The sequence below is a fragment of the Juglans microcarpa x Juglans regia genome, chromosome 2D (assembly GCF_004785595.1).
Source record: "Juglans microcarpa x Juglans regia isolate MS1-56 chromosome 2D, Jm3101_v1.0, whole genome shotgun sequence".
NCBI classification, from domain to species: domain Eukaryota; kingdom Viridiplantae; phylum Streptophyta; class Magnoliopsida; order Fagales; family Juglandaceae; genus Juglans; species Juglans microcarpa x Juglans regia.
The window spans coordinates 38,934,270-38,954,857 of NC_054596.1; the positions used below are offsets into that span (position 1 = coordinate 38,934,270).

Below are 20,588 nucleotides of genomic sequence, written 5' to 3' on the forward strand. Positions count from 1 at the left end.
GTGTCTTTAGTAGGTAGCAGAGTTTCAGAAATAAAAACAACTTCAGGATTAAATTGCACGAGGTCAGATAATACCTTGGCAATTCCATGATAAAAGCTTCATGGCTCATGGGGTGGCAGTGAAGACCCTGCCACCTCAGTCGTTGGATTTGTAGGAAAAAGATTCATTATTTGTGTCTGAATTTTGTTACCCGAAGCATGTAGTTCTTAGTTTTGGTATAGAGCATATCTGACTACCTTCGAGTTCCTCTTTGGTTGGTTTCTCTGGGCTTTTCCTCTATTTGCTCTTTGGTTGGTCCTTTCTTCCTTGGAAAGATTGGTTGAGCCACCAGTTGTTGGTCACTTCCTCTGTTAACTTCATCTTCAACCCGAATGGTCAAGCTAAGCAAACTTTTTTTTTTGTTTTTTTTGTGGAAAATTAGAGTCACTCTTCTCCTAAAAAATGTTTTTCCTTTTCTTTATAGCCTTACTGGTAGGGTTCAGTGTTTGGTTAGGGATAGCATTTGGGATTTGGTTTGCCATTTGGGGTTCTTCCATATGAAGATTTTCCTTCGGAGATGAGAGGCTGATCTGGGTGTTTGGGTGAGTTTGGGCAAAGACTTGGTTAAGGCTTAGATGAGAAGTATTAAACGCTAAGCAAGCTTGACCAGATGGGCTAACAAGTAATGACAGGTTGTGGTTGGGCTTTGGGATCTTAATTGGGCCGGAACTTTGCTTCATTTGAGTTATGATTTGGTTGAAGAAGCAAGTATTGGGCCTAGATAAAAGATCTTTGGTAGGCATTAAAGGGATCAAAGGCTTGATTGATGGAGGATTTTTTCTGACCTCTAGAGACACGTGGGTGGTTGGGGGTGAGGTTTGGACAGATGTGAGCAGCAGGAGTTAATGTATCCTATGGGCTGAAGGGGATAGGAGTACTATACTCAATAATGGAAAGTGACAGAAATGTTGATGAGTTTAGATTCACTTCACGTGGTCCCATGAAGATCGAGTCAGACCTTACTTTTCGTTGACTTTCTAGGATATGAACAGTGTTGTCTTCTTGGGATTGTTGCCCTTGGCTTGCCGATCTAGAGCTAGAGAATAATTGTTTGATGCAAAACTCTTTTTTGCTGTCTTCTTGAGTGTTGATGATCTTTACTTTGCCTATGCCCAAATGTTCAACTTGTGTTTTCTTTCCATTTCCTGTGTCTGGGCGAGTACGAGCATGGTGGGTTTGTTCCGTTGGTTCCCTTATTCTCACCGATGGTAGTGCTCGATGGATAACAGGTGGTTGATCAATCTGTGGGGCCTCTTGAAGTGAGTCTCGAAATGATTCTCCAGTTTGGTTTGCTCGACGAGGTTCTTGTGATTCCGCACACATCCACTGCCCGAACCAGGGATCTTCAGTAGAGCTAGTATATACTGGACAAGCTTGTTGAAGATGTCCTAACCGACCACACCAGTAGCAAAATTCGGAGAGTCTCTCATATTTGAAACTGATCTTTGCAGGAGTTTTGTTGACTCTAGGTAGAGTAAAACCTTTAAACAACTATTTTTTTGTGTTTATTTCTACCCGTATCCTGAGAAATTGTCTTGCATACATGCTAGGGAGCTAGGTTAGGTCAATCTCCATCAAATTACCAAGAACTTTTCCTATTTTTCTGCATTTTTTTTCTGTCATCATTTCAAAAGGGAGGCTATGGATTTGGATCCAGAATGTGCAAGATCAATTTCCTCAAGGTTGAGTCCTGGTGGCCATTCTTTCATAACCATCTGGTACCCTTTGAAATTCCAAAGGCGTTGAAGGAACACTCAGTATTTTTTAATAGGAGAGGGAAAAGCGAATAGGAATGTATTTGGGGCCAGGTCCTCAATGGTGAGATCAATAACAAAGCTTTAAACTGCTTTTATGGTGGAGTGATAGGTGTGTTTGTTTAGGGGCTTTGTAGAAATTAACTTACCGACGAGGGCATGGTCAGATATCTTCATGGCTATCGCAGAGGCCGGCTCCAAGATAGTATCGTCCCATGTGAATGCTTTGGTCTACTGAATGAGTTGGTCAATGTTCGAAAGTTCAATTGACATTGTTTAAAGTAGGTGGATTCTATTTGTGGAAAGGTGGTTGTAAATAAAGGCAATTTGAATGGGGAAATGTGGGGTTAGGTGGGGAAGGGAGGGGTTAGGTGGACTGTTGGTTGGTAGGGGAGACTACTAAGAGGAGGAGAAAAACTCATCTTGGAAGAGAGAGTTTGGAGTTGATCCAAGACTCTAATTACTTGAATAGCCTAAACATGTATATAGTATTTGTTAATGCCAACAAACTGCACAACATGCTGGAATAAGAGAAATAATCATTCATGGTCCACGATAGTGTTTTGGGCCTCGATCAGGGTGGTTTGGAGTCTCCGGTAGCTGTCTGGAGTGGTTATACGGTGTCCGTACATACATCCATAGTATTGAATATGAAATAAATGCAGGAAAAATAAATGGAGAATGTGACACAAATTTACGTGGTTCAGCAATGAGCCTACGTCCACAGGTCATCTTTTGAATTAGGGCGAATCCACTATAATATGGGTATTTTACAGTTTCTCAAGGTCTCTCATTTATCATTGTACAATGGAAGTCAGATATCTATTTACTGGAAGAGATATTCTCACTCAAGCTCTTGTTGCGAGGTTGAAAAAGTCGAAAAAGCCCAATTTCTAGTCCGATTTGATCCCTTTTTATCCTGGCTTTGAGAGTGGTGAGAGATGACAGCTTTATTTCACTCCTCGCTAGTGTGCCTGACTTGTTTTTCCCTCTTTCTCAATTTTTCCATATTTTCCGTCACGTCTTTCTTCCCCCCCTCCCAAAAAAAAAAAATCTTCTTTTCCCTTACCTCTTATTGTCTCCTCTTTATCCATTCTTCATCTCTCAATTTGTTGTCTTCTAGTGGGGTCTTTTGATAGATTAGACTTGATTTATATGAATCTGAGATATTTTATCTCGTTCCATATTATTCTTGAATCACGTATATTAGATAAAAAAAATTGTAATAAACATTTAAAATTAACAAAACCAACAGGCAACAACATAGACAAATGGTGCTTGACTTTAAACTTTTATTGCTAAATGATGTTTAAAATTAGGCTTCTATGCTCTTTGAAAGGGTTTTAGGAAACCTTACTCGATCATCGTGCAATAAAAAAAACTAGGCATGCATCTACTAATTAATACAAAATAGTGAAAAATATCACAAATAACAATACTGCATTTACATGCATGCTATCTCTATTGATATTATATCACGTCACTTTTCATATAAAACCTTATATTTGAACTATGAAATAAGATACGTATTTTGGATATCCCAAAATGGAGTTAAGACTCTCAATTTTAATATGGACCCGAAACTAGTGTCGAGCCTCAATATGGGCCCAAATACTTGAGGGACAGTGCCCAATAGGCCTAATTCCTAAGCCCAAAAGAAAAAAAAAAATTCATATGGACCCAAATACTTAATCGGTAATGGATAATCTCAATATGTACCTCGAAATCAGTTAAAGATGGATAATCTAAAAGACACAATCATGTTACGTACTCACAAATCCAATTGACTAGGGATAGCCTCGAAACCACTTGAGATGGGAAAAATCCCAAACAAGAAGGGGCAGTCCTCATTTGGGCTCGCAACACTTAATTGATATAAAATAATCTCAATAGGAGCCTTGAACTGGGTTCAGTTCAAGGAGATTAAGCCCAATGGTTTTCTTCTTAGGAGATGTTTGGGAAATGGGATGGTTTGATCTCAGTCAATTTTTTCTCAACTTATTTTTTTTTAAACATCACTAAAATATAAACATTTTTTTAATTTTAAATATTTAACTTTTTCAACAAATCATTACTTAATCATTATAACTTTTTCGAACTTATAAATAAAATACAAAAAATAATTTAACTTTTTCAAACTTACAAATAAAATACAAAAAATAATTCAATTTTCTCAAATTTCAAAACAAAAATAATATTAAAAATTATATCTTAACAATATTTTAACTTTCTAATATTTCTCTATTCTTTCTCAAAATCTCATAAAACATCATAACTTAATCTATTTTACTATTATTTACAAATCATTTCATTACTATTTATTAATTTTTATTATTTTATCTCATTTTTTAAACATCCATTAAATCTACTTTATAATAAAAATAATTTTATAATTTTACGTATTACATTAAACAATATATCAACCACATCCAATCTCTCAAGAGTGAAATTACGATGTGTTCCACGTGTTATTATCCCTACACGACCACATTTATGCTGCACCGCATCAGTGCTATATGGTGATACGCCACACTATTTTTTCTTCCCTCGTCAACTCATTGCAAGGGTCACCTCTTGTCACAAGACAACTATCCACAACAACTCATAAATTTTCTATGAAAGGAAAACTCAACCAGACAAAATGGTTTTCCACACTTGCCTCGGTTGGATTATGGATACTTTCATCTTATAATTACGAGAAATAATAAAGAAATAATTTGTATTTTAGTATCTTAGAATTATAGAAATAATAGTGAAATAATTTGAATTAAAATATTTAAGTGAATTTTGAAAAATGAAAAGGAAAAATCTAAATAAAAATATTAAATATTTAAATATTTTTTTTAATTTTGTAAAAATTATATTAATTTTTGTGTTTTGTTTTAAAAATTGTAAAAATTGTATTGATTTTTTTGTTTAGTTAAAAAATTTAAAGACAGAAACTGAAAAAGAGGATATGATATAACTTTTTATTTTTTATTAAATGGTAAGCTGAAAGTAGCCTTGTTCGTGGAATTGGGAGACATGTCGTATAAGTTTAACTTCGTAAAAAGACATGTCGTAATGGTTTGTGAGTTCTCGTATATATAAACTCGGAAAACAAAAGATTTTATCATCATTTTTCCCAGTTAGGGCTTAGGAAGGGTTTACACTTTACTCTCTCTCTCTCTGCCCATTTCCCGCCCTATCGGGCCCCCAAAATTTCTCCTTCTGAATAGAATAACAATCTCGAACTCAGTTCATCCCTCTCTCTTTCTTCCCCCAAGGGTTTCGATCTTGGTACGGTTCTCCTACCACGCTGCCATGGGCTCGCCGAAGCAGCTCCTATCCACTATCGAGTCGGCCCTCCTCAGCCCTTCGCCTACGACGCCCGCTCAGAGGATCCAGCTCATGCACGCCATTCGCAACTCTCTCTCCTCACTCCGTTCCCTCCTCTCCTACCCGGTATCTCTTCGTTTTTCTCAAAGCCTTTTTATTTATTTATTTTTTATAGGTAAAGGGAATGCAAAGCCTTTTTATTTCTATTCACTTGACCTTGATCAGCTCCGATTCTGACGAAATGTCAGCTAAAAGAGTAGTAGAAGCAGTTAGGATTTGAATTGGCCATTTTCGGATTACGTGATTTATACTCTGTAACCGTGAGTTTGTTGGCGACCGATCGCATTGTGTCTGGGGATTGTAGCTGTACCTTCTCTAATTACTGGTGTTTGTTCTTGTGGTTCATTATTGATATGGTTACTTGTTGGTATTGTAGCCTCCAAAGTCTTCAGACCGAGCACAAGTCCAGTCAAGGGAAGTCAGGCTTCCGGATTCACCGCCAATATCACTGGATGATCAGGACGTCCAGATTGTAAGTTCGTATCCTTCTCATTTCCATTTGGTTGACACAAAAATGGACGGAACGAAAATCAATCTTTTTTTATTTCACCGCAACTTTCCTATATTAAGCGAGATAGTTTTTTCCTGATCAATTAGTATTTTTTTAATCTATTTGTGATTTTTTGTATTTTCTATGTTGATATGCTTGAGGTTTCATTGTTTGTTTATTCCCTGCTTGGTCCTTTAATCGAAGCTTCTTGATTTGTTGTTTTACTAACTTGCGCATGGTACTGATTATGAACCTTGGTATCCTATAGTAGCAGCGGTGGTTAATGTCCTACAATATTGACTGCAGTTCAATCTTTTTCCCATAATTTCTATGTTCATGTTTGGTATTATGCTGGATTTCAGGCTTTGAAATTGAGTGATGACCTTCATCTCAATGAAATAGATTGCGTCCGTTTGCTTGTTATGGCAAATCAAGAGGTGAATTTGGGCTACCGATGTTTGTCTAAATTTATCATTTCTGGAAAATGATCTTTTATTTTATTTTATTTATTCTATCTTGTGTTATAACCAGTGGAGTCTAATGGGACGGGAGCCATTGGAGATTTTACGCCTTGCGGCGGGACTTTGGTATACCGAAAGAAGAGATCTAATAACAGCCCTCTACACGTTGTTTAGGGTATCTTCATTCCCCTTTTCCATCCAATTCTTCTTGTCATTTCCAATGAATTCTTGTACTGTTGCTGCAGGCCGTTGTGCTGGATCAGGGTCTTGAAGCTGATATCGTATCAGATATTCAGAAATATCTAGAAGATCTTATTAATGCTGGGCTTAGACAACGCTTGGTTTCTCTTATAAAGGTTTGAACCTTAACATTGTTTTATTTCACTTCGAGCCTAGGCAAATATGTTGTGATTCTTTTCAATTAGCTTTTTCTCATAGTAATATTGTCCTATAGTCACTTTTTTTATTGTTACTATGGAAAAAGTTTATTAGTTCTGTGAACTGAAACCCGATGTAGTGACCGGAGCAAAATTCTTGTAATTCTTAAGCTGGTTTGTTTTCCAAATTTTCTAGACTTTTTTATCAGATGTGATTCTTTCTGATTGACAACTAATTATGGATTTTTATGAGATGGACTACTTACTGTTATAAGTTTTCATAAATGTGTAGTATGGCTACTCGTACAGTCTTGAGTTTGACTCTCAACTGCTTGTGTACTTGGGCTATTTTTAATTACTTGGTTTAATAAAATTTCATTTTACTTATTAAAAAAATTAGATGGGGCTATTTCTAATTATTAAACCAAGTAATTAAATGGCACTTAGTATCCATGAATATCTTTATAACCTATCCATTGTACTTGTATTATTTATATTCCCAAATGTGTGACTATAGTGTTGCACTCTCACTCTTATTTTTGATGTCATTGTGAGGGTCATGTCATACACTATTCCAATACCACATTGCTGGTCTTATTAGGTGGCTCTAATGCCATAGATAATGACCCAGGAAAAGTGTTAGCCACATCTGAATTATAACCCCAAAAAGATTAATCAATTTGAAGCTTTCCAAGATTTACTTATAAAACCTAGTCGGACCTGTTAAGTAGCCAATGTGCGACTTAGCACCCCTGACTACCCTTATAACCCCCTAGTTTATGTTGGTTAATTCCCAGTGTGAGACTGGGGTGTCATAGGTTAACATAATGTTCTCTGCATCCAACCAGCCTGAAGTTCTAAAACTTGTATCTTGATATTGTATTGAATAGCTAACTCCTATGTAACTCTTGTTTGTGTTGGTTGGATAATTCGATTTGAATATTAAATATCAGGCCCTCTTCGATTCATTCTTTAATGCTTAGTTTTGTATTAGGAAATGTAATATTTTAGTTTTTTTTTTTTTTTTTGTGTGTGTGGAGTCTCAACCCCACTTAACCAACTCTGAAGAATCTAAACCGTCTGAAAAATCTTGTTTTATGAAGAAGTGAAGAAGCCATTGCAATTGCCGCTCGGACTTAATGCAACCTCATGCTTTTTTGATGTATGAGTTCTCCATATTGACATAATGCAGATCATTTCACTTGTTCTTGTTAGGAAGTGTTAAGCCGTTAAGAAAGCTTGGGCTTAGCTGTTCACAATGATTTTGTTTTAAGTAACTGCTAACACACATACTAAGTTAAGGTTGTTTTCATTAATGTGAGAAATTTTCAAATTTAGTTGAATATGCTTTTTTGATAATTAAAAGACAATGATGTATCAGAAATGAATTACTTGCAGAATTTTTTTTGAAAAAATAAATATCTTATTAGTCATTTTGATTTCAATTATCTGATTTTGGTAAGCATTATTGAGTTATACTGAGGCCTCGTTTGGTTACGTAGTTAAGATGAGATGAGATGAGATGTTTTGTTGAAAGTTGAATAAAATATTATCATAATATAATTTTTTAATATAATTTTTGTTTTGGGATTTGAAAAAGTTGAATTATTTATTATATTTTGTGTGAAAGTTTGGGAAAGTTGTAATGATTATATGAAATGAGATGAGATGAGATAGTTTGGTTTTGTGTAACCAAACCAGTCCTGAGTATCTCTTTTTGATAATAATGTAGGACAAATACTTTCTCTAAATTAAGAAAAAAATGTTAGGAAATAAAGCAAGTTGAATGGAACAAAAATATGAGCTGAACATTTCTTGTGATGTGTTGATGGCTTTGTGGGATGAGGTCTTTGTCAAGTCTTGCATTTCTTGGGTGATGCCTAAGAGTGTAGGGAATCTTTTGGCCTGTTGGAGAGGGATTCAAGGAAATCGTCAAATAGCGGCTGTTTGGAAGATGATTCCTCTTTGTCTTATGTGGTGTACTTGGGATGAGAGGAATGGACGCTGTTTTGATAATAGAGAACGCTCAGTGGATGGGATTAGGGCTTTTTTTTTTCATACTTTGTTGCTTTAGGCTTCGGTTATTGTAATGGATGGATTTAGTTCCAATGACTTTCGTGCTGTTTTTCAGCTTTAGTTTGTAATTAGGTGCTTTCTCTTGTATGCTTCCTGCACCTAATTACATGGTTTTTTAATAAATTTCTTACTTCTAAAAAAAAATCGAGCTGAACAACATTTTTACACGCTGGATGGATTGCACCATTTAAAGTTCAAAAGATGTCCCGATCAGCCTGAGATCACATAGATTGGGGTGGTAGCTGTTGGGTTAGCGGAAGAGAGATGAAGAATTTATAGAACTTGGGATTGAACTTGAGAATAAATCTAAACTAACTATTTACATTCATGTGTAGTTATGCATTGTAATGTTTTTGGAAGTTGTGGGAATGTATTTAACCTCTGTATTGGAAGATGTAGTAGAGTTAATATTAAAATTGTATATATATGTATATGTATATATATCATGCGTGGAGGAGATTTTATCATTGAAAATCTTTATTATCATTTGAAATAAAGTATTCTAGGATTTTTTTTTCCGTTGGCTTCCAGATTTATTTGGGTCTAACTTTGCTCAGCTCTTATCCTTAGACTTTCCATTGTGTTAGATAACAACACATTAAAATCTTTGGAAAGGAATCTACTCTCTGCTTCTATTGGACCCTGTTCAAAATATGGACAATAAGAAGTATCGTTCTGCATTTGGACTTACATGTTACTAGAGTTTTGAAGCCTTTTTCATTATTACACAAAGCATAATTTTTCTATTTGGTTATAGGAGCTCAATCGGGAAGAACCAGCTGGTTTGGGTGGGCCCCAGTGTGAGCATTATGTTCTTGATTCTAGAGGTGCTCTTGTTGAGCGACAAGCTGTAGTTTGTAGGGAAAGGCTCATACTTGGACATTGCCTTGTCCTTTCTGTTCTGGTTGTGCGGACAAGTAAGTTCTGAAGCATTTTCAAGTTGAATACTCTCTGCCACTGTTTAGATGTTGGAAATTTACAAGTGATCTTCACAGTTCAGAGTTGATTAACCTTATAGTTTGTACACTTTGAAAAGAAATAGAAGACTTCTGGCTTATATATTAGCAGATTTATGCAACTCTCGTCATGTTATGTTGGGGCAACAGAGAAAAAGGGGGGGTCTCTCAAATTGCAGTTTATTTATTTATTTATTTTTAAGTGTCTGGTTAAGTCTTTTTATACTTGAGATGTTTGTTTCCCTATAACTTGTGATTGGCATCTTATCATTTATGATGTGTTCTTTAGGGAGTGCAATTATGGCAGCCTAGCTCTCCATATTCTAAGAGTCTCATGATTTGGTGCTGTCTCCCATTAGATAAACACCAAATTACTTGGAAAAAGTTTAATTCTTGCACCTTCTTGTGGGTAACAGTCATACCTTTAAGATATAAATATCTTTAGATCATTGGAGTGATCTTTTGCTATAATTATGTTTGTACCATTTATGGGAATGAAATGTTTCTCTTTCTCCTTGCTTCCTGCTGTCAGTAATCTGAGTGGCCTGATAATTTAGGATCAAATGGTTTTGCGTTATCGTCTATTGGGTATTCAAGTCAGTTACTAATTGAAACCAAGTCCTTTTTTTCCCCAGCCAAGATGGGTTAGCCGAACAGATTCTATAGGAAGATTTGGTCTTGGTTGGTTGTTGGTCACCATGGAAGCTTTGCTTCAAGCTAATAAGTTTTTTTGGATAGGTAAGAAAATTTTATCGAAAGAAAAGTAGGCACAACCCAAGTACACATGAAATATACAAAGAAATACACTTAACAACAACTAGGAACTAGTAATGTATACAAGCAAATAATGAAAACTTACCCCATCACAATCAATGACAGAAGCCCAAGAAAAGAATGTGTTGAATCTCTTAAGCTCATCCAAGGAAGGCTCCCGATCTTCAAAGCATCGACCATTTATCTCCATCCAAAGACCACATATATTCATAATACAATGAGGAATCATGGATATTACTTTGATAATTACCCTAAAGACCTCTCCAATACTAAAAATTATCGCACCCTTCTAGGCATAACCCATTGCACATTGTCCAGTTAAAGATATCATCTCACAAGAACCTGGCCACCGCACAATGTAATAACAAATGATCTACAGATTCCCCATTATTCTTACACAAGTAGCTCTAGTCCGTAATTTTGTTTTGATAGGTAAGTAGCTCTAGTCCATAATGCCAAGGCCACACTTCCTCAAATTGTCAATGGTGAGGAATTAACCAAAGAAGCCACATTGGGAGGAACCTTACATCTCCAAATGCTCTTCCAAGTGAAATGGATACTATGATGAACCGAAAGAATCTTGTAAGAGGATTGAACCATGAATCTCCTACTCCCAATATGAGTCTAGGTCTTGTCCCTTGCAATAATACCACAATTTGTAGCATAAAAGAAGCTGGAAACATCGGTAGTGATACAAAGTTCCCAATCCTGAGCCGCTTAAGAAAGCAAATGTTCCACTGAACTGAGCCATTGGAACAATCCATCAAATTTGCCACCATAGCTTCCTTATCACTTGCTAACTGGAAAAGAGAGGGGAAACACTCTTCAGGGCTCTACTTATAAAAAAAATAAAAATAAAAAACACACTCTTAAGGGCTCTTGTATCACACCAAACATCATGCCAGAAGCAAACTCAAGAACCCATTCCTACCTCCAAACCGAAACACATGGAAAAGCCCTCCCAACCTTTTAGAATATTTTTCCACAGCACCACTCCATGAACACTCCTATCTTTATTAGACCACCATTCCCCTAGCACTTCCATACTTGGAATCAACCACAACCCTGCACAAGGCCTCCTCCTCCTGATAAGTTGTTGTAGTTGTAAAATCTTCTTGTGCCAGAAATAATCTCTCATTGCTCATTGGTGTTCTAATTTTCATGGTCGTTATTTGGCCCTTAGGTGTACAGAGGGGTAGGTCATATGGGATATAGCATAGTTTGGAGGGTAGAGGAGGGAAGAGATGAAATGGGTTTGCAAGAGAACTGCATAAGGTGGCTGTTTCTTTCTAGTTTTTCATTGGTAAGGGAAACATAGCCGAGCCTTTCCAAATTTCTCTCCATTTGTTGGGTATTGTGGTTATTCATTGGAGGCAAGAAGGAATATAAACCGGTTGATAAGGCTGGCTAGTGGTTGTATCCGGCAGTGTTTAATTGGGTGGGGGAATCCTCAAGTGAATTGTGAATTGCATAATGGTATTTGGGGCAAAATTTGTGGAAAGGATTTTGAAATTCCAATGGTGAGGGAGAGCATGGAAATAATGTAGAGAATGCCATTACTCTGTTGTAAAAACTGTTTCCTGAACATCTGATAATTTTGTTGGAAGAGTTATTGATCAAAAAGATTTTGTTGGAAGAGTTGGCTAGTATGAATGGAGTGTCGAATGGCAACTTCGAGTTGGTAAAATGAAATGGTTGAATAATTGAAAAATTAGATTATTCAGGAATACGCATTGAATGCTAAGATTACGCATTGAGTTTCTGGTAGTAGATCCATAATCAAAAAAGTGTTTGTGATTGTTCCAGAAGAAATGAAACAAAAGATACGGTAGAGCTAGTACAGTTATTGTATGAGGAAAAAAAAAGGGGGATTACTAGAAAAAGGGATTCCACTCCAATAGTGGAAAGGATATGCAAAGAGGAAGATGCATAGTAATGTCTTTATGATGAGAAGCCATTTGGTAATATTAATGGTGAGCTCTCTTAATTGTTGTAAAAGGTGGATATGGGCTTTGAGTTGTTTTTCGAGTCAAGAAAAATATCTCTTGAGAGGGTTATTTATAATTCAAAGTCCAGTTCTCTTGGGCAGGTGACATACCCAAGTTGATAGCCATTAAAATCCCCAATGAACCAAACTGGGCAGTAAAGTGAGTCATTTGAAAGGCATACTTAACCGGGTTTATGCAGAGGGAAAGGCCTTGATGTTTGAAAACATTGCTAGAAAGATTTGTTACCGTTCAGAAATCTATTTTTTTTTTACCAGATTTTATTGATTGTAGGAATAGGCAAAAGCCCAAGTACATGGGTCACATACGAGAGCAATGCCTAGGAGTGATGTTTTAATGATACAAGAAATTAATGAATGGTCATACCAATTTTCTTTTATAAGTAATAAGAAATTTTTATTGACAAGTAAATAGTAGCCCAAATACACAAAAAGTATACAAGAGAAAACACCTAAATATAAGCTAAGAACTAGAATAGGCTAAAAACAAATCATGAAGATTATCTCCATTCAATACAAGAGCCTTTGCCCAAATACACAAAGTAAGAAGGAAAAACTCTATAAGTTCTCCTATCAAGCGTTCTCGATCTTCAAAAGATCGTCCATTCCTTTCCAACCATAAACACCACATCGAACATAAAGGGATCATCTTCCATATGGCAACAATGCGACGACTCCCCTTAAATCCTTGCCAACATGTTAAAAGATCCATGACTTGCTTAGGCATCACCCAAGCAATACTCCCTCCTACCAAAAATCTTATCCCACAAAGTCTCAGCCATCTTACAATGAAGAAATAAATGGTCAATAGATTCACCATCTTTTTTTATTTTTTATTTTTTATTTTTTTTATATGTTGGGGAACCTCTCCAAAGCAAGGGTCCTTCGAACCCACCCTTGCAGAGTAAACCCCGGTCTCATGCACCACACCCTCGGAAGTTTTCCTACACAAAACTAGTTAAATCGCTAATTTTTTACCAGGAGGTGTGACCCTGCACCCATGAGGTGTTGAACCTTGACCTTAAAGGGAGTGATACCCCAAGATCAAGGCCTTCACCACTTGGGCCAACCCCTTGGGGTTTCACCATCTTTCTTACAGACGAATTACCAATCCACAACAAATAATCGACCCTTTCTCAAATTATCCAGGGTCAAAATTTTTCCAGGGATGCCAACCAGCAGAAAAATGCAACCTTACTAGGCACTTAGCTCTCCAAATGCACTTCCAAGCATTGTTTTTAATCTCGTACCGTACCGGCCGGTACAGCTGGTATTTGCCGTACCGGCTATTGGGCCGGTACATGTATCATATACATTTTGTACCGGCCCAAATACCGGCCGTACCAGCCTATATTTCGCGGCCTGTACCGGCTTGTATTTTGGCCTTTAATTTTTTTTTTCATTTTTTCAAACTACAAGCTTATTTTTTTACCCCTAATTCAGACTAGGTTATTTATAATTTATATATAATTTATTCATATATAGACTATTATTTTAGAATATAATTTATATATATATTTATATATAATTTATTCATATATCGACTATTTCGAAATGGTACACGAAACGGTATCGGTACCGAAATATTTCGTTCCAGTGCCTTGACCAGTACGATATCCGGTACGTTATTCAAAACATTGCTTCCAAGGGAATTTATTGACACAGTGAATGGTCATGCCATTAAAATCACTTACAATTGACCATTGGAACAAAGTGTTAAAAAAGAAAGTTCTAAGTGCATCCGGTGACCGCTCATGATCTTTGAAGCTTCGCTCATTCCTCTCCCTCCAAAGATACCACTATAGACAGATTGGAACCATCTTTCAAATTGCAGGAATCTGAGAAGTGCTTTGGAGACCTCTCCATGAAGCTAAGAGGTTGATCACCCTCTTGGCATCACCCAAGCTACACCCACCCTAGCAAAACAATCATTCCACAAAGTCGTGGAAATCTCACAAGGTATTAGGATACGATTGATGGATTCTCTGCTCTTTTTATACAAACAAGACCAATCCAAGACTATGATTTGGAGTTCCCTTAGGTTGTCGATAGTGAGAATCTTCTCCAAAGAAGCTGTCTATACAAAAAAGGATACCTTCAAGGGGCTTTTTTCTTCCAAAATACTCTTCCACAAGAATGGATTTGCATTATGCTTAGAGATGGAATGGCAAAATGAGTGTACTGTGAACTTCCCTTTCGCCGAGGGGTGCCAAAAGAGTTTTTCTTCACTTCCTCGCCTCATAGGAACATAATAGATTAGGTTGTAAATTTCAGAAATTGCTTCAACTTCCCAATCATGGACAACACTAAGAAATGTGACATTCCATTGGGGAGTGCTGTTAAATTGGTTAGGGAGGTTCAATATTGAGGCTTCCTTCGTTCACTCTACCAAAAACTGGATAGGCTTCTTTAAGTGCCCTGTTACCGCAACAAGTGTCATGCCAAAACTTGATTCGTGACTCGTCACCCACCTCGAAAAGGGTAAAACTAGAAAACTTAGTCCAACCTAGTCCGATGTACTTCCAGAGCCCTATCTCAGATGGTCCACACACCTCGTTTAAGCACCAACCTCCCTATGCTCTACCATGCTTTTGAGTAAAAAACTGTTCTCCACAAAGCTCCATGTTCTATGGGATATCTCTATAGCCATTTGCCCAACAATGCCTTATTAAAAAACTACAAATTTTGGATAACCAAACCTCCTTTGGAATTGGGAAACAAACGGTGGCCCATTTTACCATATGAAATTTGAACACATTATTCATCCCCCCTATAGGAAATTCAGCTGTATTTTCTCCATACGGTAAGCCACATTTGATGGAAGCAAAAATAAAGAGAGGAAATAAGTCATTAGGTTGGAGAGGGTACTTTTGATGAGTTTGACTCTGCCACCTTCACCTTTGGATAAGCACATTCGCTTCCAACTAGCAAGTTTTCGCTCCCATCTTTTCTAGGACATAATCCCAAATGGACAACGATTTGTAATGAGCACCCAACAGGAGGCCAAGATATTTCATGGGTAAATAAGATATCTTACATCTCAAGATAGAAGGCATACTATCCACTTTATGCACTTGCCCCACCGGAACTACCTCTGATTTGCTCAAGTTCACATTCAACCTTAAAAGGACTTCGTAGCATAGGAGAGCCCTCAATGCACGGATATGATCATGACTGGCCTCATAAAATAATACGGTATCGTCGGCAAATAAGAGTTGAGAGATATTGCGAGAGCTAGTATTTGCCTCACCCATTGAGAAGCCAGATATAGAACCACCCTCCACAACGCTGACGATCATTTTGCTAGAAACGACTTCTTAGCATAGAAGGAGAGCCCTCAATGCATGGATATGATCATGGTTGGCCTCACAAAATAATACGGTATCGTCAGCAAATAAGAGTTGAGAGATATTGCGAGAGCCAGTATTTGCCTCACCCATTGAGAAGCCAGATATAAAACCACCCTCCACAACGCCGACGATCATTTTGCTAAATGCTTCAGTTACGAAAACAATTAGTAATGGAGATAAGGGATCCTCCTTTCTCAATCCCTATGAGCTTTGAAAGAAACTGCTTGGTGTGCCATTAATCAAGATAGAGAAGCGTGCAATAGAGATGCAATGTTTGATCCATGAGCACCACTTCACCCGGAAACTGCATCTCTTGAGCAATAGAGTAAGAAGCTCCAATTGACTCGATCATAGGCCTTTTCCATATCTAATTTGCAAAGAAGCCCCCTTTCTCCACCACCATGCTTAACTTGTTCGCCAAGACTTTTGGAGATGATTTTATACATCCCACTCACCAAGCTAATAGGGCGATAATCTTACCTCAACCACACCTAGTGATTTTGGAATAAGAGCAATGAAGGTTGCATTGAGGCTTTTTTTGAACCTTCCATTTTCATGGAATTCTTGAAAGACCCCCATGATATCACCCTTGATCTCTTCCCAACAAGATTGAAAGAATGCCATATTGAAGCCATTTGGACCTGGAGTTTTATCACCCACCATACTTTTTAACACTCTTCGAACCTTCATTTCTTTGAAAGGCCGCTCAAGCTGTCCTTTTACTTGTGGGTTGATAGTATCAAAGGTAAGTCCGTCTAATCTCGGTTGCCAAGAAAATTATTTCGAAAGCAAGTTCTCATAGTAGTTGGTAATGTGATTTGTGGCCTCAGTTTGGTTAGAGATAGTCCCCCAACTGCCAACAACGTATCAATGGCATTGTTCTTCCTATGTGAGTTAGCCACCCAATGAAAGAATTTGGTACATTTATCCCCTTCCTTCAACCATAGGGCTCTTGACTTTTGTCTCCAAGATATCTTTTCCTAGAGAAAGACCCTCTCAAGTTCTATAGACACTTGAGTTTTGCAAGCTCTTTCCACTCCTGACATTCCCCTTACCTCCAATATGTTCTCCAAACCCTACGTTCCTCCAAGAGTAGCTTCTTCTGACCTTCCACATTACCAAACACCTGTTGATTCAAGCTCTTCAAGTTTTTTTTCAGTACCTTCAATTTACATGCCAAAATATAATTTGGAGTTCCTTGGAATTGATAAGAAGTCTACCATTGTTTAGCTCTTTCAATAAAGCCCTCTTATTTCAGCCACATGTTCTCGAATTTGAAGTACTTTGGACCTCCGTGTATTCCTCCACAATCAAGAAGGATTGGAAAGTGGTTTGAACATAGTTGGGGAAGTCGCTTTTGAATGAGATTTGGATAATAGGTTTCCAAATTTGAGGAGACTAGGAATATATTGATCCTCGACCAAGAAAGATGTTCTTGGTTGCTCGACCAAGTGAAGGAACCACTTGCAAGAGAAATATCTAATAGTTCTTAATCAGAAATGAAATTTGAAAAGTCTACCATTGCTAAATTGTAGTTAGAACCACCCGATCTTTCACTCGGGAAATTAGTGACTTTAAAATCACCACCATTACAGCAAGGCATATCCTGGATGCTACATAGCCCGACTAACTCATCCCATAATAGTCTTCTTGTATATCTTAGAAATCTAATCTTAACTGGGTGTTTTTGTGGGTTAGGGTTTCCTTGGCATCCACTAGAGCCAAGTTTGAGTTTTGTAGCTTTTATTTTGGTGGTTGGTGCTCTTTTATTTCTTATATCACTTGATTATAATGCATAGGTGATGCTTTTGTCTATATTCCGTGTTACTTGGGCTATTGCCTATCCTTATTGACCATCAAGTTTCATCAACTACCAAAATTCTCTTTTGATCTGTAAACAAAATTTATTTAATAAGGATAGGCGATAGGCCAAGTACACGAGACGTAGACGAGAGCATCATCTATGCATTATAATCTAGTGATTCAAGAAATTCATGATGGTAGTGCTAGTGCTGAGATTCCTTCGTCACTTAGACGCCTAGCATCGGTTGGAGCATAAGTTATCCTCTGTGTTTTTCAAGCCATGAGCCTCTTCCTTCAGGTATTGCTTCTCCCCTATATTCCTCTATCTAAGAATCTTTCTTCTAGCACAAAGAGGGGTGATTTAAAGATAGAATGGTGGTATATGACCAAGGCTTCTTCGAGGTTGGTTGGTCTTTCATCTTTGGTAGTGATGAAGGTTTGGTTGTAAAGCTCTTGTTCATGAAAATGGCATGTTTGAAAAGAGTCTGAATGCAACATTTATTGCCCTCATTCCAAAAAAACCTGGTGCTATGGAGGTAAAAGATTATCGCCCTATTAGCTTTGTAAGCGGGATTTACAAGATCCTTTTGAAAGTTTTGGCGAATAGATTGAGCACGATGGTCGAGAAGTTAGTATCAAAGCCTTCAAATGCCGTTGTACAAGGTAGGCAAATTCTTGATTCGGTGCTTATTGCCAATGACTGCTTTGATAGTAGACTTAAGTTGAGAGTGCTCGGGCTCATGTGTAAACTTAATATGGAGAAGGCCTATGCCTGAGTCAATTGGAGATTTTTGCTCTACATGCTCGGGAGATGTGACTTTGGTTCAATCAAACAATGTATTTTTAATGTTTGTTTTTCTGTCTTGGTGGATGGCACTACAAATGGGTTTTTTAAAAGCTCACGAGGCTTGAGACAAAGTGACCCTCTATCTCTGCTACCTTTTTTTTTTTCTTTTTTATGTAATGGAAGCTTTTAGTAAGATGACTTTAGGTAGGAGTTCGGTTCCGGTCTGGTTCGGTATTGATTCTTAAGAACCGAAACTGAACCGATATATGTATATATATTAATTTTTTATTATATAAAAATATTTTTATATAACTACCTATAAAAAAAATATATATATTTTATATAATTTTTTATATTATATATATAATAAAATTAGTCTTATAAAATTTTAATATAACATTTAATATAACATAAACTTAATCTTATAATTTTTTAATATAACATTTAATGTACCATATAAATTTTAATCTTATAACATGAAATTTTATGTAGTGCCACACTAGTAAACAGTAAACTTATGTAGAACAAGCATTAGAGGAACCGACTCTCAAGTCTCAACTTATGTAGTGCCACACATGTAAATGGTAAACTGGAAAAACAGGATCGGACCAAAATTGGGAAAATTGAAAGTTTCGGTTTCGGTGATGAATTGGTCCGTATCGGTTCTTAAATTTGAAAAACAGGTGTATAACGGTTCGATTCCAAAATTTTTTCAAAATCGGACTGGTTATTGATAGGGGTGAAAAATCGTGTTAACGGGTCATGTCAAGTCATGTATATTATACGATATGGGTCAACCCGAACACGACGCGTTAAGCTTAACGGATTAAATTTTCAAATCCTAATACGACTCATTAAAATAACGGGTTGAAACTGCACGACCCGTTTTGACCTATTATGAATTAATTAAAAATATATTAACCCGACCCGTTTTGAAACGTGTCAACTCATTTATGTAAATGGGTTGAATTGACCTAAATAATCCATTTGACCTAATTAACATAATTTCACATAAAATTTAAAATCACAATATCTTCCAAAAATATAGAAGTAATTACACAAGTCTAAAATTACAATCTAGAGGAAGTGTGGGAAGTGGTCGTGACTCATGAGAACTGGCTCAACTGAGAATTGAGAGAGAGAGTTAGGAAATACGAAATAGGGTTAGGGTATTTTTGTTTTTATGTTAAAGAGGATATAATTGTAATTTTGAGTAAAAAAATTAACGAGTCTAAACGGGTCACTAACGGGTCAAGCAGGTACTCATTTTGACCCGGACCCGTTAACATCAAACCCAAACCTGCTAATTTCGTGTTGTGTTTGTGTTGGGTTAATGGGTCGTATCACATATTGCCACCCCTAGTTATAGCCCTAATTTAGGTGTTGTGGAGGGTTGGTTTTTATCCGGATTCTTAGGGGATGTTTGGATACAAAGATGAGATATGAAATTCTCAAAACTTCTCGTAATTTCATTCTCAAATATCACTCAAACACAAAACACTTTTCAATTTCAAATCCTCAAGTTTTATTTAATCATTACATAATCATTATCCAAACACAAAAATCAATACAAAATTTACAAACTTTGTAACAAAAATAATATTAAAAAATTATATTAAAACAGTTTTTTGACTTTTATAATATTTTTATCCAACCTTTTCTCTCTCATTTTCCAAAACTTAATAAACATCTTAACTTAAACCATTTCATCACTATTCATAAAATTATGAGATACTCCAAGTGTCCAAGCGAGGGAGGCAACTACTGGCTCACATCACATATATCATCTGTTATTTGTCGATGAGAGCTTAATCTTTTGTGGCACTAGTCACGATCAAATTTGAGCTTTTAGGCTACTCCTTTCATGCTTTGAAGTTGCTTTGGGGTTAAAGGTGAACTTGGCTAAATCAGAAGTAGTCTCAGTGGAGAATATTCTGTAAGTGGAAAGCATGACTAACATTTTGGAATGCAAGATATCCCAATTGCTGATAAAATATTTGGGTCTTCCTTTAGGTGCCCCGTTGAAATTGAAATCTATTTGGGGATGATGTAATAGAAAAAATGGAACAAAAATTTGTTAATTGAAAGAGGATGTATCTATCCAGAGGTGGTAGGGTCGCTTTAATCAAAAGTACCATTTCCAACTTGCCAACCTACTTTCTATCACAATTTCTGCTTCCCACCAAGGTGGCTCATCGCATGGAGAAACTTCAACAGGATTTCTTTCTTTTTTTTTTTTTTTGGGGGGGGGGGGGGGGGGGGGGGGGGGGGGGGGGGGGGGGGGATGAACGTGAGTTTATATTCCACTTGGTAAAATGCGCCATGGTGTGCTCCCCTA

General features: G+C 36.9%; 1 protein-coding gene across 2 annotated transcripts in view; it reads left to right on the top strand.

Annotated features, from left to right (window-relative positions):
* Positions 1–4,906: 4,906 nt before the first annotated feature.
* LOC121249947 (nuclear pore complex protein NUP205) overlaps positions 4,907–20,588 on the top strand; it is a 49,256-nt gene continuing 33,574 nt past the window's right edge. For both annotated transcript variants that reach the window (XM_041148822.1, XM_041148823.1), the window contains exons 1-6: positions 4,907–5,237; positions 5,548–5,643; positions 6,024–6,098; positions 6,193–6,297; positions 6,368–6,478; positions 9,333–9,492. In XM_041148822.1, the coding sequence (XP_041004756.1) occupies positions 5,097–5,237; positions 5,548–5,643; positions 6,024–6,098; positions 6,193–6,297; positions 6,368–6,478; positions 9,333–9,492 (688 nt within the window). In that variant the 5' untranslated portion in view covers positions 4,907–5,096. The remainder of the gene's footprint in view (positions 5,238–5,547; positions 5,644–6,023; positions 6,099–6,192; positions 6,298–6,367; positions 6,479–9,332; positions 9,493–20,588) is intronic.